At 34.4% G+C, this 25814-nt stretch overlaps 3 protein-coding genes across 6 annotated transcripts in view; 2 read left to right on the top strand and 1 right to left on the bottom strand.

Annotated features, from left to right (window-relative positions):
• Positions 1-925: 925 nt before the first annotated feature.
• LOC122631873 (zinc finger protein 2-like) lies at positions 926-5489 on the bottom strand. Of its 2 annotated transcripts, XR_006327775.1 has the most exons (5): positions 4928-5489; positions 4118-4564; positions 3744-3995; positions 2152-3675; positions 926-2072 (listed from the first exon to the last, which is right to left on the bottom strand). XR_006327775.1 is itself a non-coding variant. In XM_043818060.1 (4 exons), exons 1-4 carry the CDS (start codon positions 5066-5068, stop codon positions 2206-2208), a joined length of 2310 nt encoding a protein of 769 aa, XP_043673995.1. In that variant the 5' UTR covers positions 5069-5489; the 3' UTR covers positions 926-2205. The 2 variants fall into 2 exon arrangements, 1 of the variants encoding a protein (XP_043673995.1); XM_043818060.1 differs by having other exon boundaries at positions 926-3675.
• Positions 5490-5850: 361 nt separating this feature from the next.
• On the top strand, positions 5851-8347 carry LOC122631882 (U4/U6.U5 tri-snRNP-associated protein 2). 2 transcript variants are annotated; one of them, XM_043818077.1, is made up of 9 exons: positions 5851-6144; positions 6294-6566; positions 6650-6825; positions 6900-7125; positions 7216-7502; positions 7589-7717; positions 7806-7867; positions 7951-8173; positions 8249-8347. In XM_043818077.1, exons 1-9 carry the CDS (start codon positions 6066-6068, stop codon positions 8312-8314), a joined length of 1521 nt encoding a protein of 506 aa, XP_043674012.1. In that variant the 5' UTR covers positions 5851-6065; the 3' UTR covers positions 8315-8347. The 2 variants fall into 2 exon arrangements, with proteins under 2 accessions (XP_043674012.1, XP_043674022.1); XM_043818087.1 differs by having other exon boundaries at positions 5852-6240.
• Positions 8348-8896: 549 nt separating this feature from the next.
• The window catches only part of LOC122631810 (rap guanine nucleotide exchange factor 2-like), a 117610-nt gene continuing 100692 nt past the window's right edge, over positions 8897-25814 (top strand). Inside the window, exon 1 of one of the 2 annotated variants that reach the window (XM_043817971.1) lies at positions 8897-9290. The gene's annotated coding sequence lies outside the window, so the exon portion shown is untranslated. The remainder of the gene's footprint in view (positions 9291-25814) is intronic. The other variant, XM_043817944.1, reaches the window with a different exon arrangement.

Below are 25814 nucleotides of genomic sequence, written 5' to 3'. Positions count from 1 at the left end.
AATAGACATGAAAAGTATTGTGTATGCTTCATAATTTACAGCAATAAATCATTAAAGTCAATGAAAATTAGTCTACTATCATGAGCAGTACTACAGGGGTCCCATATATATATATATATATATATATATATATACATATATATAATAGAGATAAAATGAGGTGATAATTACATGCATTGTTATTGATGCCTTGCATAGATAGTTAATGTTAAATCATAGAATAAATATTCATTGTCAATTGTAGATGATGTGGATAACACAGGCAGCAATTACAAAATCTTTTATCATATATACACATTTATATATGATGATTAGACAAATATTATGATAATGATAAGACAGTTAAAATTTATGTTTGGATTTAATTATAAATATATGTGTTCTGCAACATTTGTTATATTGATTTAGATCGTAGCTGCGTGTGAAATCTAAAATCCATGTAGCTATTCGTGCCACTATGTAATTATTATTAATATTACCATAAAATAAAACAATTTTTTTTTAATAGAGAATTGCCTTTACTAAATTTTCTTTCTTCTTTATTATATAAAAATAAGTATAAATCGACATACAATAAAATAGATGTATACATAGTTATAATTTTTTTTTTTCCGTATTTTTTGTATAAGAATATAAATTTTTCTTTTCAGTGAAATTAATAATTTTGTGATATCTATTGTCTGAAATTAAAATAATTTTTAATATGTTTAACATTATAATTTACACATTAAATAAATACTTTTTTAGAATTATAAGAAAATGCATTAAACACGATTTTTTTTCGTGACAAAATTGTATGGCGCAAAAATGTTGTATCATTTGTTATATTATATACAAATATGTCAAATATTTTGAAATCAGTATCATAGAAATGTAGCTTTTACAAATATATGTGGGTTTAATATTTTTAAAGAAAACTCAGAGAAAAGTGTGAAGTTCATATATTTGCAGCCAAAGGACTTCCTTAATGATAACAATACAATCATAATAATTTTACAAATATAATCAGTTATTTTATTAAGTATATATCACAATTGCTACTTTGTATAGTGCTGAAAGCCATTGCAATAGGAATGAGAAATTATGAGATAAGTAAAACAAAAAAGCACAAATAAATTATCTATAAAATAAAAAAATATCTATTTTTGATATTCTTAAAATTAATTTTATTTTTATGTAAAAAATCCGTGTTACACACAAAACACAATTACCTTTTGAGAGATTATTTTTTTTTTCTCTATATGATCAAAGAAAAGATCTATGTATTTCAGCTACATATTATTTTATGCTTTATTTTTGTGAATACAAGAATATTATTTTGTTTTGTAAAATAAAATAATATAACTTTACAATAACAATAAAAAGCATGAAAATAAATCTTATACATATAAGATACAAAATTGAAGATTTATTTTGCAGACATTAAAATAATAAACATAATTCACTTTGTACAATACATCATGATTGACTTTAAAATAAATACATTTTTTATATGTTTCATTCGTTTAAATACATTTCAAACATATAAAATGTAAAATGGCAAATTACATATAATAAATTATTATACTTATGTCATATATGACTTAGCAGAATTTTTCAAGTTGGCAAATAATTTTTTTTTAATTTTATGAAGAAGAAAATACAATCCATGTAAGTTTTGTTTGATTTATTTATGTTATTCTATCTTATTGAAAGGTGTAAAATATATCAAAACTGTAATAATCCTCTTTATTATAAAGCACTTTCAGAAAGTATGTGTTTTGTATGTGGAAAAGGACAGGATTTATAGACACGTTGAAATATTTTACTGCGATCGTCTGTTTAAGAAACTTACTCATGTTTTCTCTTTTAATGGGACCAAATCGAAGGTAGTTGATTTCATAGACATTAAATATTTAAGATTTTATTTTAATATCAATTCTGCAATATATATGAATGAAAGATATTATTGAACCTGCATTCCTTGAATTTAAGCAAGCATATAAATTTTTATAAAATAATATCCTTGAAAAAATATTTTTCTTGCACAAACTTTTACAATATGTTACATGTCCCAAGACATAGTATGGTGCCTACAACAATAGAGCAAACAATAAATGCAGGTCAAATATCTTTACATGATAAATACAAATGAAATCTGTTATTCCCTACCTTTTCCTATTTTTGTTAATTTCAATTTATATTTTAGACTTTTTTCAGTTTTTTTCAATCAGCAGTAATATGGATTCCTTCATGCGATTCTCTAAGCACTATTTCTGTTGATATAATATGTTTCACTTCTACATCCTCATTAGAAACTAAAACATCTTTTTGTGTAGGCGTTACAGGAATATGATGTTTCTTTCTGTGGCACATCATTGTTGATCGCGATACGAATGCTTTGTCACACACATCGCATTCATATGGTCTTTCACCAGTGTGTAAACGTTTATGAATAGCCATTGGACTAAATTGAGTAAATGTTTTACCGCAAACATCACATCTATACGGTCTTTCCCCTGTATGCGATCTTCTATGACATCGTAAAGCTGCTCTTCTAGCGAAGACTTTCCCACACATTTCACACTTAAAGCTCTTCTCACCAGTATGCATGGTGGAATGAATTTTAAGATCAACGCGCGTTAAAAATCCTTTACCACATACTTCACACAAATAGGGTTTTTCACCAGTATGTATGCGTAAATGTGTATTAAGATAACTCTTGCTGACAAACATTTTATTGCACACTACGCATGGGTATTGTCGATTATCCATACCCGAATGTATTTTCTGATGACTCTTACAAAGACCCTTAGTTATGAAACCTCTACCACAAATTTCACACATATAAGGCTTTACACCCAGATGCCTATTCTGATGATCCAATAAGGATTGCTTAGTTTTAAAGTTTTGTCCACAAGTACTGCATGGATAAGGTTTTAAGTCCGAATGAACTCTCTGATGGACAATCAGATAGCTTTTACACTGGAATCCTTTACCACAAGTAGAACAATTGTAATCAAACTGACCGGTATGGGTTGCCGTATGTTGTGCAAGACCTATCTTGCTACGAAATGCTTTTTCACAAGTCAGACATTGAAAAGGTTTCTCTCCTGTGTGTTTGCGCATATGTTCTTGTAATTTATAATTGGTTCTGTACTGCTTACCACACTGAGTACAAATTTTTGGTGTCCATTTTTGCCTGACAGTAGATTGTTTTTTTGGAATATCCACATTGTCATTGCTTTGCGATGGAACTAATTCCGACTCTATTACCTTGATTTCCTTACTATCTATCTTTATTTTATATGAATTACATTGTTGTTTGTGAATATTTAATACTTCTACACTTGTGAAATATAAACCACAAGAGCATGAACAAAAGTGTTGTTCAAAATGTGCTGCTAAGTTATTTGTTTCCATTGCAGCTTCATTGCAAAAAGGGCACACGTACCAATGAGTACCAGTCTCATCGACAGTTGGATTATTTAATATAGATTCTAATAAACTATGTTTAGTTCCTTTAGTATATTCAACAATAACTTCTGTATTTTCTGTATTAGATTGGCTGGTGGAGGGCAATACATTTGAATGGCTTACATCTATATTTCTACGAACTTCATTTTCACTGACAGTTGCTTCCTCTATTTCACTTTCTGTTTCTGGCTGAGAGGAATGAAACCCATCAGTGGGTACCTTCAAAGAATAAGAAATTTAGAATAATCTTGTATTGATTTACTTTTTTTAGATTATATATACCTTACATTGTTTTCTAATACATGAGTAGGATCTTCAGAATTTAATCTCTCTTGTAACCTTTGATATTCTTGCTTTATAGGCACTGATTCATATTTTACATTTTCACAATAATGTACTATCTGTTCTCTAGTTTCAGTTTCTGAATTTATAGAAGTCACATAATTTATTCCCAATTGACTCAAATGCCCACTTACGGTCAAATTTCCTACTACAGTCATATCTCCTTCCAAATGCATTGCTATTTGATGATTTGAAACCTGGAAAGGATCATAAATATTGTACAAATATGACGATAAATATTGTACAATAGTAAATACGCATAAAGCACTATTTATTTTTTTTTTATTTTCCATTGTAATGATAGTAAAAAGTGAATTACTTCTCTTATATGTTCATCAACCATTCTAACTGTTTCGCCATCTAAACAGTCAATGTCTGTAACTTCCATATCATGATCTTGCTGACCAATGTCTTCTTGACTAACAACTTGTTCATCACCAGCTAAATCCATTTCATCCATAACTTGCATAGTATGTATAGTTGTTTCTCCTGATTCATGAGAGACTACACTAGTACGATTTTGGACATCTTCAATATCATTTTGTATTCTATCTATATTCCTTTGGATCCTATTCATACTCATTTCATCTACCTCTTCTAAACCATGCTCTGATATATGTACTGTTTCATCCTTGCTGATTTCCTTTAGCATTTCCATAAACATACCCTCAGTATGTAAACATTTTTCACGAAAATCAAACAATTGATCTAATTTGTATGCACATTCTTCGCATACTACTTTAGGAAGCTGATCCGTCATTGACACCTGCAAGAAATACCAAAAAAAAAAAAAAATAAAAAAATAAAATAAAATAAAACGAAGCATAACATTAAAATGAATAAGCACAAATCAAAATGAACATTCTGCAAAACACCTACCAACAAAAGTCATTTCTTTTTCAAGATTATTTCGTTTATTAATTAATAAAAAATATATCAATATATCATTATTAGTTGAATTTAAAAAGAGAATAGGAAAATATGTTGAAAAAATAACAAACGTAAGATATTGAACGTAATCGCATAGGGTATCTATTATGTATAATTGTATATTGCGACGTTCGGTTTCTCTATAATTAAGATAGAAAAAAGAAAATTAATTGCAGATCATGTCGGAAGACCTTCTTACTTGGACGGGAAGGCACGCTGCGATTTTCTTATCGATGTTACGCATCTGATCGCCAGCCTCAAAGATCGGTAATCCCATGAGAATGCCTGTCTTGGTCGCGCATAAACGGCAAAGGTAATCGAACTCTTCGACGATAGCCATTATCAATGAAGAATATTTTTTACGAAAATCAATTCGTTTCTTGAAGAAGAGCAGCAGATCGAAATATAAGCTTTGGATCAAGGTATCTCCTTCGAAAAGCTCTCGATACGAGGCAACTTCTTCCGACGACTCGGCGAGACCGCGACGCGCATCACGATCGAACGATTTCGTTTTCTCTCGAAATCCTTTTTACGGAAAATTCTTTAAAAACTCTTCTTTTGACGAAGCATTTTATGCTTCAGAATACGTTTGTCAAATGATACTTGTCTCCACAGCATTCGGACGATCTCTCGTAATCGGCTACGAAATGCACGAGAGAGCGGGGGATTAGCTCCCCTGTCCACTCTTTGGTCAAAAAGAATTCATCTTTTCCTCTTAGATGGCGCCATTTTCGTCGGTCTTCAAATGCATACACTCGAAACATATACTTTATTTTAAACTTCTAACATCTGTTCGTTCTATTTTCTATCTTTCCTTGTTTTCATAATCGCGTCCGAACTTCAAAATCAAACTTTATTTTAATATATTATATTGTGTTGGAATTTGTTGATATTGTGCTGGAAGAATAGCTCGAATAAAAGAATATTTATTTTCTTTGTCGTTCATTTATATTGCACGTAATTTAAATATGTTACAAATTTATAATATACATAACTAGATTTATGTAATGTATTAATTAAATTTGATGGAAAACTGTATCGTGGATTGTATTAAAAAATGAAAATAATGTAAATACAATTGTGATGAATATAATTAATCTTGATGTATATTAGGCGCCACGTTCGCCGGAAATAATTGAAAATGTTATAAAAATATATAAATTAAATAAACAAATCGTATCTCATGATATTATATTTACAATTATTTTTTCAAATACGTGTTTTCGAACAAATATGTTCTTGAATAATTGTGAATAGATCTTTGAGAATGAAACGTACTTTAGTTTTACTCGTATTTAAGGTTAATAGTTTGTCGCATTGTTCGATGCACAGTAAAAATGGCGTCAAACCAACAAAGCAATCAAAAGAAACGTAAATTAGATAATAACGATACGCAATTCGATAATGAAAAAGAAAGTGAGTTTAGTAAACATTGTATTCCTTAATTTTACTAAGGATTATTAAATACGTGATGTCGGGAATACCAACGGCAAAGTTATTTGTTTATATTTGGTGAGGTTATGAAATCATGTTATTTCCTAGAAACTATATTATATTTATTTCAGAAAATGCTAAAGTGACTCGAATGGAAGCGCCACGGCTATGTCCATACTTAGATACAATTAATCGTCAATTTTTAGACTTTGATTTCGAAAAATTATGTTCTGTTTCATTGTCCCGAATCAATGTATATGCCTGCTTGGTTTGTGGAAAATATTTCCAAGGCAGAGGAACCAATACACATGCTTATACTCATAGTGTAGCAGAAAGTCATCATGTATTTTTAAATTTACATACATTAAAATTTTATTGCTTACCAGATAATTATGAAATAGTAGGTTAGTACCAATCTGCAATGGTATATTTGCTTTGATATATTGCTTGAATAATTTCTAACAAGAATGTGCCATTACTTTTTCAGATTCATCTTTAGATGATATCAAATATGTATTAAATCCAACATTTGATAAATCACAGATTGCTTTATTAGATAAAAGCGATAAGTTGTCTAGAGCTATTGACGGTTCAATGTATTCTCCGGGTATAGTAGGCATGAATAATATAAAAGCAAATGATTATTGCAATGTTATTTTACAGGTGAATAATTTCAAAAGATTATTTTATATTTATGATGTATGATTAGAGTATCGTTTACTATCATTTTTTTGTAGGCATTATCTCATGTTACTCCATTGAGAGATTTCTTTTTAAGAGAGACTAATTACGCGTATGTGAAAAGGCCACCAGGAGACTCCTCTTATTTGTTGGTTCAAAGATTTGGCGAATTGATGAGGAAATTATGGAATCCACGCAATTTTAAAGCACATGTGAGCCCTCATGAAATGTTACAGGCTGTGGTATTATGGAGTAAAAAGAGATTTCAATTTACCGAGCAAGGTGTGATAGTAAAGGACTAAACAATGAGTAAAAATTTTTTTGAAATATTATATATAAGTATTATTCTTCTAATACGTATAAAATATTTAGGAGATCCGGTAGACTTCCTATCTTGGTTTTTGAATGCTTTGCATTTGGCATTAAATGGTACAAAAAAGCGTGATTCCAGTATCGTTTATAAAACGTTTTTGGGACACATGAGGATATATACTCGAAAAATTCCTCCTCTTGAATTAGAAGAAAGCCAAAGAAGCGAATTATTACATACAGTTGAATATGGAGAAACTGTTACACAAAGTCCATTTCTTTATTTAACTTGTGATTTACCACCACCACCTCTTTTTAAAGATCAATTTACTGAAAATATTATTCCACAAGTATGTATTAATCTAATATTATTTGTATTTATATTTAAATTTATTTATTAAGTATACTTAACTTATCCATTTTATTTTTTATTCAGGTAAATTTGTATACTCTATTAAATAAATTCAATGCTGTGGCAGAGAAGGAATACAAAACGTATAAAGAAAATTTTATGAAAAGATTTGAAATTACAGAACTTCCACCTTATCTTATTCTTTATATAAAAGTGAGTATATATTGAATAACGACAATTATTTAAAAGAATATAGGAGATGTTGAATAGAATTTGATGAATTTATATGTATTATTTACAGAGATTTACTAAGAATACATTCTTTGTTGAAAAAAATCCAACTATAGTAAACTTCCCAGTTAAGTAAGTTGATCGCTCGATTTTTCTTTTAAATTTATATAGATATCTTTATAATAATATCTTAAACCATAAATATTTTTTGGTAGAAATGTGGACTTTGGTGATATTTTAACACCAGAGGTTAAAGCTAGACATCCTTATACAACATATGATCTTGTGGCCAATATAGTGCATGATGGTGAACCAGGACAAGGAACATATAGAGTTCATATTTTACATAGAGCTACTGGTCAATGGTATGAGTTACAAGATTTACATGTAACCCAAATACTGCCACAAATGATAACCTTAACTGAAGCTTATATACAAGTACGTATGATCGTAAATAGTTCAGCTATATTTTCCATTAATACAAATAATTAACTGTATTTAATTTTTTTTTAGATATATGAATTAAGAAAAGAAGCGAACGTTGAAAATGGTGATAGCAAAAATAAAAAAAATACTTGATAGAAAATCGAATAAACATTTGCATTTTCTCTATGTTTCTATCTTATTTCGATACCCAAATTTTACTTATCAACAGTTTGATTGGTGTCACCTTTCGACGAATACGCGTTACGAGAATTGTATGCAATAAAAATCGTGATCACGTGACAATGAGAGACATTTTTTAAAAATGACCAGAGAGAAAGAGGATCCGATCAATTTAATGATACTTTCGAGACGATTTACTTTCTCGTTCTAAATATTGTTTATTTTACTTTTCATAATTACCTTAAGAAGTTTAAGACGTCCTGAAGTATTTGCTTTCCCGTACAAAAAAAAAAAAAAAAAAAGAAAAACAAAAGAAAGAAATATTCCCGTATGACTCTTCTTAGAAACCGACGAATCAGAAGATAGACGTGCGGTCCGTCTCGGCGCGATACCGAGCTCGATCCGAAGAGATACGAAAATGACCGAACGAATCGGAAGCGTAAACTGGAAGTAGAAGTTAGTAGTACTTGGTGAGGGAGAAGGGTGGGGGATAGAGAGTGGGACCAGGTAGTAGAGGGGAGTGGGGACGCACGGCCAGGATCGAGGCGTCGTACCGAAGGCAGAACGAGTCGAGCCACAGCCGGCCATACGAAGCGATCGTAGACGAAAGTGTTTCCTTCGTCGAGCCGCGTTTTTTCACTTCCGTACGAGTATTTTTTTTATATCGTCCGTTTTATCCACCTACACTACGGTTTTTCGATAGTGTTTGTTGCATTACGACAATATCGTTTTACGAATTTGATCGAAAAATCGCTTCTTCCCGCGGTGCTCGCTCGAATTCGTTGTGAAGTGCGCGTGTGTTTCTATCTTTCTCTCTCTCTTTTTCTCTCTCTTTCTCTCTCTCTTTCTCTCCTCGTTGGTGCACGCGGTTTCTAGTGTATATAACTGTGTTCAGTGTTTCAGCACGTGGATATTATCACCCGATAGAAGAAGGATGTTCGTTTAAATGGTGAGTAAATCGATTATGATTCTTATTCTATGCGCTTTGAAAATTTAAGGATTACGCCTGCGCAAATGTACGAAACTACGTCGTCCTTCGTCCCGAAGAGATCAAATTGTTTCTTATAAGTTTTTACATTCGAACATATATTTAGAAAATATACATTGAAAATAGCATCGAAATATTTTCGATGAGTCATCGACGAAATCTGGAGAACTCAAGGTCGGAGATTCATGGTTGAAGGTTATAAAAGTTTCGAAGTAATAAATTTGCTTTGGGAAAGTCGAAAGATCGTTGTTGTTGATTATAAAGTTTTTTCTGAGGTCAATGTTAAAATGATTTCGGTTTCGTGAGAAAAGATCGAGTGTAAGATGTGCAATGAAATAACGTACCAAACGTTTGGAAATCGCCGGCCGTCTGGTTGGTGGTAACGGTTCTCGTGCGTATGGCCTCTCATACGGCTACTTTTTTATAAACGATCATCTTTATTTAGCTTGTCGATAAGATAAACGTTCGATTTCGCTAGTTCTTACCTAATCATAGCGTGGATCTTTATGCTAATAAATAATGGTGTTAATGATCGGTAATTTATTCGTGATAAATATATATATATATATATATATATATATATATATATATATATAGTGTATACAACACGAAATTGATACAATATAAATGAAAACGAATGATGATAATTTAGAGATGAAAAATCGTTCGAATGGAAGAACGATATCAACGAAAATACTATTCGAACTTTGCGACAATTCATTTTATAAAAGTTATCTCGTTGAAACATAGTACATAAGTAATAAATCGTTTTTGAAAGGTATATTCAAGAAGAGGACTTTATGAATATAATATACATCACCGTGTATACCGACGTACGTTATGCATATATGATATATGTTAATGATTTACTTCAAATAGTTAAGAAATTTTTGGCGTAAAAACATCAAATTTGCTTACATTAGAATTTCGTTATATTTCGTTATGTTATATATGTATGTACAGGTTATATAGAAATACAGGTTATGTACCGATATATATTCATATCAAAAGTACATCAAATCTCACTCGATCGTAACATAGGTTAACCTAAAAATCTTCGTACGATTCGAATTTATCTTGTGATCATTAACATTATATATCATCGTTTAAATAATTCTTACATATTACTAGCATAATTTTCACGAATATCATCCTTACTACATCTTTTTAATTAAATACGTATCGCGTACGATACCTGTAATACGAAGTAGTATCATTTTTCCATCTCATAAGGCGTGTTTGTATGTAATTTTTGAATTTGTAAACGAGCATTTAGTTATTCCTGGAATATCAGTATCATATAGAGTTACGAGTAATAATGAAAAAACGTATTACGCGAGCGTAGAAAAATCTTGTCCATTTTCAGAAAACTAACAGAAATCTTTCAAAGAGAGTCAGTTATGTACTTACAACTCGCGTTGCATTCTTTCGTAGTTAGTTGTTAATCGATATTTCATCCCCGTATGCGAAGCGTAACGGTGAAAGAACGAGATCGACTTTGGCGATCGTATCCCAATATGGATTTGCAGATATACCAAACAAGTATCGTAATCGCACTGTACCTTCTCATTGGGAAGTTAAACAGTTATCCTTAAGGAGATCGATAGCAGACATTTTTGAAATTTTACATGAATTTTATATTATCGTATTCTCAACGTCAAAAACAATATCACAGAGTTTTCGTTCAATTATACGAGTCCGTTTAAAAAAGAATTTTCCGTTATACCAGCTATCGAAATAGTCGACGTTTAGACAATATTTTCGGGGGAAAAAAAAAAAAATACAGTGTAATAGTAACACGTCTATCAAAGAGATATTCGATATTAATTTCTCAAATATTAAAACAAGAGTACTGTAAAGGATGCATCAAAAAATTCCTAAGTGATTATAGAAATCAATTACACCATTTCCGAATATTTCCCAGACGAATCTTTTTCCCAAATTGTAAAATTACAAGCTCAGAAATCTTGACAAATTTGTTTCCCTTCATATCGTAAAACTATTTGACTTCAAAAATTGTTTACGATCTGATAGAATAAAAAAAGAAAAAGAAAAATAAAAGGCAAAGAAAAATCGATCTAAAAAATGTCGAAGAAGAGTGATCGATTTTTAAAATCATTTAGAAACATTTGTTCCCACCCTATAACAATCTCAAAGTGATATTTTTCAACAGACCGAGAAAGATAGGTTTGAAAGAAGAGAAACGTGTTCCTTTCGCTCTTGGTGTTCTTTACTCTCGTTGATAGTACAATCTCGTTACTTTTATAGTCTCGCTTCCATTCTCGCCGCCATTTACAAATACGTTTGACTCTCTCTCTCTCCCCTCTCTCTCTCTCTCTCTCTTTCTCTTTGGGTATGCTGAAAATACCTGTTTCGTGTGCGAGGCTTGAAAAAAAAGCACCCGATCGCGACGTAAGAAGACGACGAAGAAAGAAGAGGAGGGGTTGGAGGTAAAGAAGGAGGTGAAGAAGGAGATGAAGAAGGAGAAAAAGGAGAAAGAGGAAAAGGAGGAGGAGGAGGAGGAGATCGAGGTGGAACGTCGCCGTCGGTCGTCGTTAAAAGGCTACGGCCCGGAGCGAAGGGGGCCAGGTACGTTGACTCTCTCGAGGAAGCCACGAGTTTCGGATTCCTAGCATCTCCTCTCGCGAGATCGCAGCATCGTGTTAAACCAGTTTCCGCGAACTCACTGCTCGACCAGGAAGGAGGAGATGAAGGAAGAGGAGGGATACATCGTTCGTTGATGATCGATCGACCGGACGAATTATGAATTTGATTCATAACACGTACGGCATACGTTGTATGCACCGGTGATTATGAAAATGTTCTAACTTAAAGTCGTTTCCGATCATCGTCAAATATGTAGATATATTTTAATACGTTTGATTTTGAATTATATAAAAATTATTTTAATCCATAATGACAAACTTACGTTGCTATTATAAAAATGTAAAATAAGGTAAATGCATTTATTATCGAGGAAAATAATTCATTTGCGCGATTTACATGTATTAAGAATAGAGTGCGAGGCAGTATAAAATTTTGTTTAATATTTCTAGTGATTTATTTTTCGTTCAAAAGTTTTATTATCATCGGTTCATACGTATGTAGATCATACGATTTTAATATGGATTGAGTCGTCGTATTGAGTTCACGTCGTCGTTACGTTCATTCATAGCTTGAAACGATTGATTTATTTATTAGATCTTTCATCCGTTTGTTTACAGGTTAAAGGAAGGGTATTTTCATGTTATTTTTGTGCTGTTTTGCGTTATATTCGGTCATGTATCTAAATATAAGTATCTATGTAAAAAAAAAATCTAGAATGTAAAGATGTTTATCAACATTTCTTTCGAAGTGTGTGTGTGTGTGTGATTATAAAGTAATTACATAGACGAGTGTATCCTTGAATATACGTATATGCATCATTATTTATGCAGAAAATATTCACGAACTCGTTAGTTCGTTTAACGAAAACTGGATAGCTCCGCCCAAGTATATCAATCGCTTTTCATGTTATCAATATTACAAATTAATATATCTTACGTTATATTGACACGATACATATATATGTCGTTCGAAAGAACCTCGTTGAAAATAATATTCGATCAATTAATTAATCGATAAATTTTAGATTGCGACGAAAGATCCAGTCGTCGCGAATCTAATTCGATAATAAGAGTGAAAAGAAAGTATAAGTTTTGAGAGACAGATTTATCGTAAGAACGTGTCGAGCAAAGCTTTTCTTTCGGAGAGAATCGAAAAGTCTTTCTAAAGTTATAAGCGGATGCGAATGGTTTTCTTTCTTGAGTCGATCGATCGTAGGACGAGGTAGGAGTAAAACGAATCTACCGAGTCGGGAGAAAGTTGTCCTTTACTTTCGTGCACTCGCGCGTAGTATAGCATGTAGTATAGCGTGACATAAGGTGAAGTTGAACAAGGTAGCGTAGGGAGTAAGAAAGGAATAAGTAAGAGAGTGGGAGAAAGAAAAAGACTACGGTGGGATGAGACTAAGCTAGAGTAGGTTGAAACGCCTTCTCGACTATGAGGCAGGTGTCCAGCTGTCGCAATGTAAAATCTATATATATATATATATATATATATATATATATATATATATATATGTATATACATATGTATATGTATGTATGTATGCATGTATACATATATATGTAGATACATATATATTCGTCCGAGTCTATTTAACATGTTTCTATACATACATGCATCTGTATGTAATGCGAGCGGGATGCATCGAACAACGCGACGCGTGATGTAACGTATTACCGAATCCGGTTAAATCGGTCGGTCGATGGTGGACAGGAATGATTAGTCGTTGATTCATTGCCGTTTCACGCTTCACGCGGCGCTACCATGATATAGGAAACTATGGATGGAAATTGGAAATCGTCGGTATTTTCGCGAGATTCACGATTAGATTTTTTTTTTTTAAGCAAGGGACATATTACGCATTATAATCGCGGTGTTATTAACTTTGTAATGAGAGAATGAGTTTCGTAAACGTCCTCGTGATTTTGCGTTCTTTCTTTCTTCGTCTTCTTATTTCGTAAGAATAACGTTAAAAACAATTTTCTTTCGAACGTTACAATCATTAGCACGTTATCATTATTACTCATAAATCAAGTTATTATTATATACGTTATTTTTCCTTAATGTGTGAACATCTTTTTTTTTTTTTTTTTACATCGTAGAACTTTATATACTACAACGGAACTTGAATTAATCCGTTGACTTTCTAACGAGACGTAGAGCCGACGTTCGTTATGACCGCTTACTCAAAATACCTACTGCATAATACGTTCGTTCTCGTTCCACATCGCACACGTCTTTCCTCGTGGCCGACCCAAAAGAGTCTTCGAAGTAGAACGAACTATGGCGGTGTGCCTTGTTTCAGAAAAGTAGAACGCATCTTTCCAATGAAATGTTATGACCGTGTGAGAAGTAACATTGACGTTGACGTCTCGACGTCGACGTTTACGTTTACGTCGGCTTCTTGGTCGTCGTAACGCTCGACGACCGCATCGAGTTTACTAAAGTTTCTTCCCTCTCTTTCTCTCTCTCTCTTTCATTCTCGCATCGTTCGCGGAGAATCAACTTGTACGCAAAGTCCAACCAAGATCGTTGCCTGAATCGCATCTGGTCGTTGGTAGGTTTTTTCTCTGCCGCAGAAAAGAAAGGAAATCGCATATAAAAAGGAGAGAAAAAGAAAGGGAGAAAATGAATGTCGATGATTCCGTGCAAGTTCCTTAGAATTCGCGTTGCGATGATATAATTAAAAGCACGGGGACCATGTTTAATTACCGAGTTTACAAAGCATAAAGTCGTGCAAATGTACATAAATACTTTATACATACAAGCTGCCGTTTGTTTTCTTTTCGAATGGAACTTTCGAAATTCGAAGACAAAACCTACAGTTTACGACGAGTCAAGCGCGAAGAACGTCGTCCTCCGCATGTGCTCAAGATAAAGAGAGAGAAAAAGAAAGAAAGAGAAAGAGAGAGAGAGAAAACAGAGAAAAAGAAACGCTTTCTCGGGGCGTCGATCAGAAGCGGGTTGAGCTGTGAGTCGCGCGGATCGAATACAATAGCCAAGGGCTATCCTCATTTACGTAATGTACCTACTATGAAAGAGGAAAGGAGATAGAAAGAAAAAAATAAAAGAAAGAGAAAGGGCGACACGATGTAGAGGAAGAGAAGAGTAAAAGAGTGACAATGCCGTCTGGCGTTTCTCTCGTTCGCGATTCGTCGGTCTGGAGACGAAAACAACAAAACGACAAGAGAGACAGAGAGAGAGAGAGAGAGAGAGAGAGAGAGAGAGAGAGAGAGAGAGAGAGAGAGAGAGAGAGAGAGAGAGAGAGAGAGAGAGAGAAAGAGAAAGAATCGTAAGGGCGTTTCGTCGCCATGTCGGCTTTTCGAATCTACTGCTGTTGCTGTTGCTACTGCAGTCTCTCGAGTACGCGTCCATGTATGGTCTATGCTTTGCAGTCTGCATATGGAGCGCCCACTCGCTCACGGAATAGAGACACCGTTGACTCGCCTCGTGCAAACAACGACGATTAGATCGATTGTCGTTGCCACTCCATTCCTCCTATTCGGGGTTTCCTCCCTGCCAACGTGCGTGCGTACGATCTCTCATAAGGAAGGAAGGAAGGAAAGAGGGGAAGGGATCGTCTACGGGGGGTCAACATCCCCTTGAAATTTGCCGAGAGTTCGTTCGTCGTACTAACTATAATGCAGTCTACTAACGTCACCGACTACGAAACGAGTTAACTGTGTTAAAGCTATATATGTAAGTAATTACGAACGTATCAATCAATATACAATAAAGCACAAAATTCTATTTCGAACATTTGAAAATAGAAAAATGGAATTGTAACGTTCGCTGAATATCTATTTTTATTTTTTTTTTATTTTTTTATTTTTTTTTTGGTTTCTCGATAATTCTATCAGTCAATGATTGTGTAATTGTTTCGATCAGTATATTTTTACGAATTACGAGATTTAATCATCAGATATTCCAGATAAATTACGATGTATTACGAAGATCTATTTATAGTTTTGGATAGTAATATTGGAAGGAGTGATCTTGTAAATGCTTCTTTAATTAGATCAAGCAAAAGGATCGGAAATACTTAGGTCTTTTTTTTTTTTCTTTTTTGTTTCCTTTTTTTCACCCAACAAAATCGCGAAAGGAAGAAGAAGACGACATGTGCGAGACGAAGAACCGAGACTCGATCTCTCCGGAGACTTCATGCTCGAACGATCGATAGGGACGGTGCAACGTCCGTAGGACCGGCAACGAGAACTTCCTCTCTCGAAGAAGAAATGCTCGAGATTGCGAGGCCCTTTGCGTGTAGAAATCCTCATCCGAGGATTAGGAAAGAAAGTCTGAATATTCGTGGAAGCATGAGAGAGAGAGAGAGAGAGAGAGAGAGAGAGAGAGAGAGAGAGAGAGAGAGAGAGAGAGAGAGAGAGAGAGAGAGAGAGAGAGAGAGAGAGAGAGCGAATCTAATATCGATCCTAATCACAGAACTAAAAATACTTTTCAGATTTTTCTTTGTACCATTGAATGATCTTTGATCTCTAAGAAACAGTTTTGAAAGAAAACAAACTCGCGCAAGTAATTCGCTCTTTTTCAATAACCAGAATTATTAATATCGTTTATTATTCCGTAAACTTTCAACCGTATGTTTCTATATATTTCGTAGAAGATTCATGTTTCTGCTAATAAAAAAACTTCTACCTGAGAATATTAAATCGCGAGAAAAATAGAGTGTAAAAGGAGATACAAAAGTTTGATGGTTAAAATCCATTAAGAGTCTAGCCGAGGATCGATAAAAAGTATTTGTTGAAAGCTGAGAGGATTTAGAGAGAATGATAATTTTAAGTAGGTACTTAATGCTTTTAATTACTTTAACGAGCGGAAGAATGCGTTTTATATAAGACGTCGTTTTTCTTTACTTTTATAATTTCATATACAACTGTATCTGCTTATGTCTTATTTAAGTGAATCACATTAGAGAGAAAGCGAAAAGTTTGACGTGAAAAGAAGCAAAAGTCATTTCAATTGAATCGATTAGTTCATCGACGCGCGAGAGTTTTCTTTCGCTTTTTTTTTTTTTTTTTTTCCAATTCTATGCACATTTCTATACGTGCATTTATGAAATGTAGAGACAGTTAGAAACGTATATACAAAAGGATATACGAGCTCGAAATAAACGCACACTTAGATATATCAATGCCGTATGTCACGATTAAGATGGTCTACCGGAAATAAATTGGTTTTTGTGGTTGCATTTCAATGAGTTTTTATGAAGAACAATTTACGACTTTTTCTGCGTATACATACGTTTACATATACATATATCTATACAAAATAAAATAATTGATTGTATAAGCACACCATAAACAAAATCTAATGGAAATAACCTCGGATAAATGAATTCCAGCCAACGGTATGGATCGTTCGCATTCATGAGAATTCTTTATTACGTTAAATACGATTTTCTTAACAAGTTATTGCATAAATTTGTTTTACGTCATTGAATTTCTTTGAATGTCATTTGCAATATATCTTATAAAAAAAATTAAATAGTGTCATTTAAAAAAAAGAATAATAACGTGACCTCGATTTTTTATCGATAAAATAGTATTTTTACAATTTTTATTTTTGTAATTTGTTAACGATCGAACACTGATGATTTCTTCTTTAAAGCATTTTTTTTTTAAATCACATTATCGGAAGTACTTGAAAAATCGTAGCGACTGTTACGCGAAACACTCTATATATATATATGTATATATCTATACGTACATATCTACGAATGTCTACACTCACAATTCTTTCGGTCGTTGTCTTTCGAAGACGAAAAAAACGATAGCAATCGATGGCACTTTTTACGATGGTTACCTCTTTGTTTTCGTACGTTCAATCGGATGACCTGAATATACAGATTCACTTTATCCATACGTTTCTAGGGCTTTCTTGCATAATTAACCGTTAAAGAGTTTCGTAAAAAGATTTCTTCGTGAAAATCTTTCTTCCTTTTAAAATTGTGTCATTTTGACGATGTTAACTCCTCTTTGCATCTTGTATGTAATTTATTATAGACTCTTATATGGAAGGTCGAGCTATCGATGATATCTCATACATATTCGTGTTAACAAGTGTTTTCGAGTGAAAAATTTCGTCGCGAGAATATGAATAAAAAGCTGGAGATTAGCGTTTAAATAAGAAAGTCTAGTATACAGAGTAATGAATGTTTTTCAAATTAGTCGCTCTCGTATCCTTTGATTACGTCCAGGAGGAGAACTCTAAGATTTTTTTTTTCTTTTTTTTTTCTTCCCCCACGTGAAAAGGGCAACGGTCATTTTCGAGGGAGAGCACACTTAAGGTGCAGGTGTAACACAGTTGGTTAGGGTACGAATAAGGTGCTCGTTGAGAAGGAGAATGGATGCATAGAGATAGTAAGGAGGATAAAGAAGGTACGGGGAACGTTAAGACAGGTGTTGTGGATAATAATGTCTAACGGAAAGCGTACAACTTGGCTGCGTGCAACTCGTCCGTGCGCGGTCTTAGTTCTACGAATGCACTTTTGCCCCGTTATATGCCATTTCTCGAACGTTGAGCCGTTCAATCGGTTCGAGCAATGAAACACGATTCGAGATACACGAGAATGGAAGTCACGAGTTTATAACTGGACGATCCGGACACGCTCTTCTCTTTCACATTTTCAGGAAAAGTACTTTCACCTTCGTGACGATATCACTACGCATCGTTAACTGTTCGAATTTATAGAATATTCGAGTTATCGTTTACATTTTATAATTTCTTTTATTTTATCGAAGCTCTCTAGTTCTGACTGATCCAGAGATATAAATATTCTTTTTTATTTTCAATGACATAAAGAGAACAGAAAAAAAAAAAAGAAAACGAATCCAACGATACAACGAATGGATGTACGTTGTATCGTTGTAAAAATTTTTTAATCTAATAAAGAGAAAAAAAGTGTAGGAGAGCAATTATAGAGGTTACTTTCAAGTGTAAATTGTTTCCAACGAAGAAATAAATGAACCGATAGAGTAAGCGAGGAAACTTGACCCCTATTTATTTGATTAAGAAGATAAGCAAGGTTTCCGTTATTTTCTAAAGTCCCTTGATAGATTATGCCGTAGAGGCTTCCTAAAGCCTACTTCGATGAACTTAACGAATATCCTCTTACTGACCGATATTAAAGCCTATCTCTCGTTCTACTTTACATTATATAATTTTATCATCAACGATATCATGCATCGATATTCGTTCTCGAGTGTAACGGCTTTTCTTTGCACGCGAAATTACAGGAGATTTAAGCGGTTAGAATTTTGCGGTTCGTATGTTTTTCATCAAATATATATATATATATATATATATATATATATATATATATATATATATACACATACATTTGAAGATTTTCTCATGCGGTTTCGTATAATCATATTCGTGATCCGGAGACACAATTTTCGTGCAATTTCACGCCAATTTCCTAATTCCTAGCCATATCCTGCTAGGGGAAAAGGATCAGATTGGGAAGACGCTTGAGCATCCTGTCCAGTGTTCGCTCGAAAAGATCGTACACAGGCGAAAGAATTTTACAGCGAAGAACCGTCAATTTCCGTCGAACGAGATTGAAAATAATATCGAGTAAACGACGAGCCAGAAACATCCCACGCAAACCGCGCGCGGGAAACGTTGGGGAATGAATAAATCGAGCCCTTCGCTCGAGGGTACCGAATTTCAATGGAGCCCTTTGAAGTACGGTGCAGCGATGCACCGACTTTATTGTCTCCAATTATCTTTGATTTTGTTTCTTTTTTTTTTCTATTTTTTTTTTTTTTTATTTTTTTAATGTGTTTTTTTTGTTTCTCCTTTCTTTTTCTTTCTGTAACCAAAGTGGAACGTTCCGCACAGAGAGTTGAATGATTACATTCCATCACAAACGAATGTCAGCTAGGTGTCATTGTAAAAAGTTATGAGTGTTACGTGCGTGCACGTAGAGGAGACATTCCACTCTCTTTTATCGTACTTGGTCGAGGGGAAAGGCATAATGTGTGCGTTTTATCAAAGCATGTCCTCTTCTTCTTCTTCCTCCTGACAGAAGGAACCGGAAGCGATCGTCTAAATATGTAGGAGCACACACTTCGACGAGGACGGTGCCATGCTGATACCTTCTATTTCGTGTACGCTTATACGTATAGATATATATAGGCACGCACATATACACACATTTATCATTAGAAAATTTCGTCGACGGAATTATATACTCGCGTGTATTTCTTGTATGTATCATTCACCGTTCGAGCATGTGCATTATCACACTCCGAACATAATAACGTCCTTCACCCTCCCAACACCTTTCTGTTTCCTCCGATTCTCTCGACAGTCGAAATATTGTTTCTCTTGAACGCCAGTACGAATATTATCGATGCAGTTCTTCCGATGCACAAATGTCATATCGCGAATGAAATTCTCCAAAGGAGACAATGCTTGAGAAGAATAGCAACGAGAAAGCTACTCCGTGTAATTACGAAATGTCGGTATCCATGGGATGCGATGCGATACGATTCGATTCGATTCGATTCGATTCGATTCGATTCGATTCAATCAAAGAGAACGCCCTTCGAGGACAAAGTATTGTAATCTCGTCGACGGGTATGAATCTTTATATCGTAAAAGTCGATTGTTTTAGTTGCTCAAACAATATCGATCGCCAACTTTTAATCCTTTTTTTTCTTGACTTTTTTTTGTTCTTGTTTTTTTTTTTTCGCTCCAGCTCGTTATTATTTAATTGAAACGTCAGATTAATTGATTGTCCTTCGTTGCTAGGATTTCTAGCCGCACGTACGTGCAAACATAGTATATACGTAAAAGACGATTAAATTTCCAACGGTGCCAGGTGGCGAAGCGTGGAATTCGATCGTGAGGCAGGTGATTCTCTCGCGTGTTCTCCTCCCGACTTCGCGTGCTCTTATTAAAGCCACCACTATCGATTTGTTAGAGGGGTTCACTGACCATACGAGTGCCTATGTTCTGACTACTCGCTTTTATTTATTTTCTGTTTCTTTTTTTATCGTTTCTCATTTTTTGTTTTTCGTTTTTCGAAGTAGAAAAGAAATCGTCGACTTTGTGTTCTTTACGACGAAGATCATTTCAGAGATAAATTTTTTCGAAGAGATCCAGAGAGATCTTTGATTAACGGAAGAGTACTTGTTTTATTTGTATCTTTTTCTATATTTTATACGTATGTGTATGTGTAAATATCAGTGTTTGTTTCGATAAAGTATCGATATAGAAAGTACGTATATAAAGACTGCGAAAATATGAAATGGATAAGAGATATAGGAAATGCAATTTAGTTTATTACATGAAGTTACAGCTTCTTCAGAGACGAATAAGAAAATTCTAGGAAGAAGAGTAAAAAGTTTAGTATTAAGGGGGAGTTTCATATTGCGCCGAGAATTTTCGGAGGAAAAAAGAAAAAGAAAAAGAAAAAGAAATTCGAAGAATAAGTAGAGTAAAATGGAAAATGAAATGAACGAAACGTCTTATAATGCGATCCGTATAATTGTTTTAATGATTACATAGGCTTCGTTTCAATTTGAAATGAAAATTTGATTCGAAGGAGAAACGTATATAGAAATCGGGGCACCATAGTTCGTCATGAAGCGAGTGCCGTCACGATTGTAACGTGTTTCTTTGAATTACATGAGAGAAAGCGATAATTACTTTCAAATAATTATACCATTGCCAAAATGAATGATAAAAGTAAAGCTTTAGTTAGCTGCGTTATTTAACACGACGATCGTTTTGTGAGCGATACAGTAAAGATTTCCGTTTTCCGATTGCGTTAAAACTTCGATCGAATCGTTCACACGAAGTTGAATAACACAAAATGATTAAGAAATCCTGAGCGGTACGACGACAACGGAAAGAAAAAAAGAAAAGGGGAAAAAATTGCAAGGAGGTGTATGGGCGACATTCTGTGCATTGTATGGATGATGCACGCGTACAAACGCTTACACACGATGACTAATCGAGCGAGGAAGTCACGACGATGTTCGAAAGTCAAATATTTTCCTATCGACTATTCGTTTCGATTCGTTTGTTCGTCCAAACGAAATATTCTTTTTTAAAAGAGATTATAGAAACTCTAGAGATTCATTTAAAGATGGTCTCGATCGACGATTTTTACTTTTTCGTTCGAATAATACAGTAATATCTCATTTCTTTAGCCAGACGTTTTTGACACGAGTAAAATAATTTGAGTACACGATTCCGTCGCTCCCATCTCCCTTCCACCCCCGAATGAAAGGCATAGGATTCGTTTTTTTTTCTCTGCACAGAAGCCATAGAATCCACCATATGGCAGTGACCGAGCCCTGCTATGTGAACGAACGTGGCTGAGACAAACGCACACGATCGAAAGTATGTAGGTACGTACGTATGTATGTATACATGTAGACATGCTCGAAACGCGAGACGCTAAGCTTTTGCTCGCGAACGTCGATTATCCAGACGTGATATCGATTATTCGAACGTATGTACATGTACGATATATATATATATATATGTATATGTATATGTAGATATACTTGGTCGTATACTTTAACTCATATTTCATCAGTTTTCATCGATTTCTTGGCGAATCCAATAATTTTTCTTTGTCTCAAACAATTTCTTTTTATCGTATTATCGTTAAGAACAATAATTTCATTCGGCATAATCAATTTTTTAATTTAATTGAACATGAAAATTCGATATCCATAATCTCCAGTAATCGTCTTATTTTTCTCCTTCTTTCTTTTTTTTTTTTTTTTGGTTGTTTATTTAATAACTTTATAAGCGATATAGCTTTACGTAAGTATTATCATCGTGCGAGACTTTCTCATGCCCTTGTAACGAGCGTATGGAATTACTTAATTGAGACCTCCTTATTCAAGGACAGTGATTCCAAGAGAAAATAACACACGGGACCTTTTCGACCTCCCCATTTTCATGCCGTAACCATGCCGTGTAATCGACAGATGGGTAAACGGAAACGACGTTTTATTCATCGTTTCTCAAATGATACATTAAGGACGTATAATATTATAATCAAAAATAATATCCCTTGGCTTTCGATTTTTTATCTTTAATTCATTATTTTTCTTCCGTTGGTCTTTTAGTGAAAAGAAAAGAATAACACAGTGACCCTTTTAACAGTAGATATCAATGTGAAAGATACCGTATAGTATAAGAATGGATACGCTTTTACTTTCGCAGGAAAATCTCATTTCCGTAGGAAAGAGTTTATCGTTTGTTTATGTTCTTTCTTAACCGTCAAGAGGAAGGAGGGGAGGATTCCGTAGTTTTACGCCACGTGCGGAATGAATTGGAATTTTGTCAATGTGTAAATATGTGCGAGTTTATACGTGTATATGTGTGTATGTGTGTGTATAGCAGATGGCATATAGGCAATATATGCAAACGCTTATCGATGCACCGCTATGGAATGCCTGCGTAAATGGTAGACTCGAAAACTGGGGGTGCTGCAGGAGGAATAATAATACCATGAGAACTATCCCACGCATCGTGCCCGTTGTAGATGTTAAGAGGCTTATTGGACGTTTTCCAGCTCGAGGCCCATTCGTAAACCAGTCTGTTCCGATTTTCTATCCGCTCTTCTCTCGCGTACGTTCTTTTCCAGCGGAATTAAAGATTTTCCATTCCGAACGGGTAAAGCGCTCTTGTTACGACTCCGTGGATTCTTTTTCTATCGTTCTTCGATTCAATAGGAAGATTTAACGTTTCTAATATATATATATATATATCTTGCGTATTATTTAAAAGCGGTTGGAAAGTAAATATTAAAAAATTTTTCCGTAATATCAGAATCGTTATAAATAATGCAACGATAAAGTATGACGAATTAAATCTAACGCGATATGCGATAATTTGTAAGACAACAATGAAAAGCAATCCTTTCGAATAATAACAAAGTTCCAGATTTGATCTCACTTATTTTTCGTAAAGTGCGTGAATAGATACGTAAGTTTCCGTAATGTATTTTAATTCCGCGTACGTCGTTATCAAAGAAGTACTCGCGTATCCGCGTAAATTGGTTCGCGAGAGAGGGTGAGTTTTTGGGGTTCTTGGAAAAAAGAAGCTGACAGGCGGATTTTTCTCTCCCTTTGTAGCGTGTTACGGGCTTGGCGCCAGGGCTTTAGAGTGTACACGAAGTGCCGTTCTCCACACGAACGAAGTACCTGTCGCTGGTACCCGAGGCTACTACTACCGCTGCTGCTACTGCGGCCGTTGCCGTTGAAAACTCGAGGAAGCGAAGGGTCGTGAAGGAGATCAGAGGAGAGGGTTCTCTCCACCCTCGTTCGCCCTTTGCTCTCTCGTCCACGAACCGTTTCCAACGGCTTTCCCTTTCTACGTTTCTGCACGAAGTTACCTCGATTCGAAAAGTCTCGAGGTACGTTGCTTTGATAAAGCCACAGCTATGGGGAATTAAAAATTTTCTCTCTTCGACGATTCAAAAAAAAACCATCCTATTTTTCCTCTCAATATTTATCTCGACTTTTTTCCCCTTTTTCTCTCTTTCTCTCTCTCTCTTCTTTTTTTTCTATCTCCCGCGGAAAAAAAATAAACGAAGCAGGTGCTTGATAATATTCGAAAAATTAAACGCAAAACGGAACGAAACTTGGATGAATCGAATAAACCGCCTAGCGGAACATAGTTGGAGCATTGTTCATTGTTAACTAGATTTCTACGAGTCATTTATACGTCGCTTACAATTGTTGCGAGTTCACAGAGAAGTGTGGCGCAAAATGACGTGAGACGATTAGTGGAAATCTTCTCAAATGCTTCTCGATTACCACATTACCACAGGTCTTGGCTTTCCTTTTGCCTCTTGCTTGCCACGTTTCTCTCCTATTCTCTCATTATACACCGACATCGATCATGTCGAAGAAAGATGTCTTTCTCTCGCGTTGAAATCGCTTTGAATCTCATTAATCGGAATCACAACGAACGATCATCGAAACCTAGTTTCCGCCTGATTTTCCTTTTCACGTTTCTTCTTTTATGAATTCCCTGCTTTTTACGAAGCCGTTTGCATTGGAGACGATCAAAGAACCGAGATAAATTATTTGTCAAATCTTCTGATCAAAGCCCTTTTGATGATGGACGTGCGCCTCTTTCTAACGACGATTTTGTGCTTTTGAACAGGATCAAAAGGTAAAAAATGTAAGAACTCGACGTAGCCGCGAGGAATAATAGGTGATGACGAAAAGAAGGAGGGAAGGGTGCGAGGAACGCCGAAGGCGACTGCCACAACGTCGCCTAGTTTCGTGACAAGAAATTTTTTCTCTTTCGTCGCCCTTCTAACTATCTGGAACACTGACGAGCAATAAAAAATTTGTCTCTTCTCTCTGAAATATTATATAAATTAGCGTAGTTTTAAAGCGGAGAAGTTTCATCATAGGATACGAATAAAATACAAATGTATATATATATATATATATTCAACGTTTGTAAAATGTGTAGATATGCGTGTCACAGATAATTCTTTTTTTATTTTTTTTTTTAATCTTTTTTCTTTCTTTTTTTTTCTTTTTTTTTTCGTTAATTCCTTAACATAACGGGATACCTGTCGTAAAGCTTAATTCCAGTGGAAATGCAAATTAAATCGTGTAACAGCGGAATCGACGCGTTCGATAATCGGATCAGATGGCTGAACGAATGGATCTACGGCTGGAATGAGAACGAGGCATGATTTTGCATTATACAGAAGAGTGAGCCGCGATGTTCGCAACTTGGCGAGTCGCAAGTAACGGGGGCGAACAAAGTCGAATTAATAGAATGTTATAAAAAAAAGTGTATTAGATAAGCGGGAAAGAGAGAGAGAGAGAGAGAGAGAGAGAGAGAGAGAGAGAGAGAGAG

The sequence above is a fragment of the Vespula pensylvanica genome, chromosome 1 (genome assembly GCF_014466175.1).
Source record: "Vespula pensylvanica isolate Volc-1 chromosome 1, ASM1446617v1, whole genome shotgun sequence".
In the NCBI taxonomy this organism is placed as follows: Eukaryota; Metazoa; Arthropoda; class Insecta; order Hymenoptera; family Vespidae; genus Vespula; species Vespula pensylvanica.
The sequence above is the reverse complement of the archived record's forward strand: the minus strand, read 5'-3'. Positions and strand labels throughout refer to the sequence as shown.

Coding starts and splice junctions, on each gene's coding strand:
- LOC122631882 (XM_043818077.1), top strand. CDS start 6,066: ATGGCGTCAAACCAACAAAGCAATCAAAAGAAACGTAAATTAGATAAT. Junction 6,145..6,293: donor ATTCGATAATGAAAAAGAAA/GTGAGTTTAGTA, acceptor TATTTATTTCAG/AAAATGCTAAAGTGACTCGA. Junction 6,826..6,899: donor ATTGCAATGTTATTTTACAG/GTGAATAATTTC, acceptor ATTTTTTTGTAG/GCATTATCTCATGTTACTCC.
- LOC122631873 (XM_043818060.1), bottom strand. CDS start 5,068: ATGGCTATCGTCGAAGAGTTCGATTACCTTTGCCGTTTATGCGCGACC. Junction 3,996..4,117: donor TTGATGAACATATAAGAGAA/GTAATTCACTTT, acceptor GATCCTTTCCAG/GTTTCAAATCATCAAATAGC. Junction 3,676..3,743: donor CTCATGTATTAGAAAACAAT/GTAAGGTATATA, acceptor TATTCTTTGAAG/GTACCCACTGATGGGTTTCA.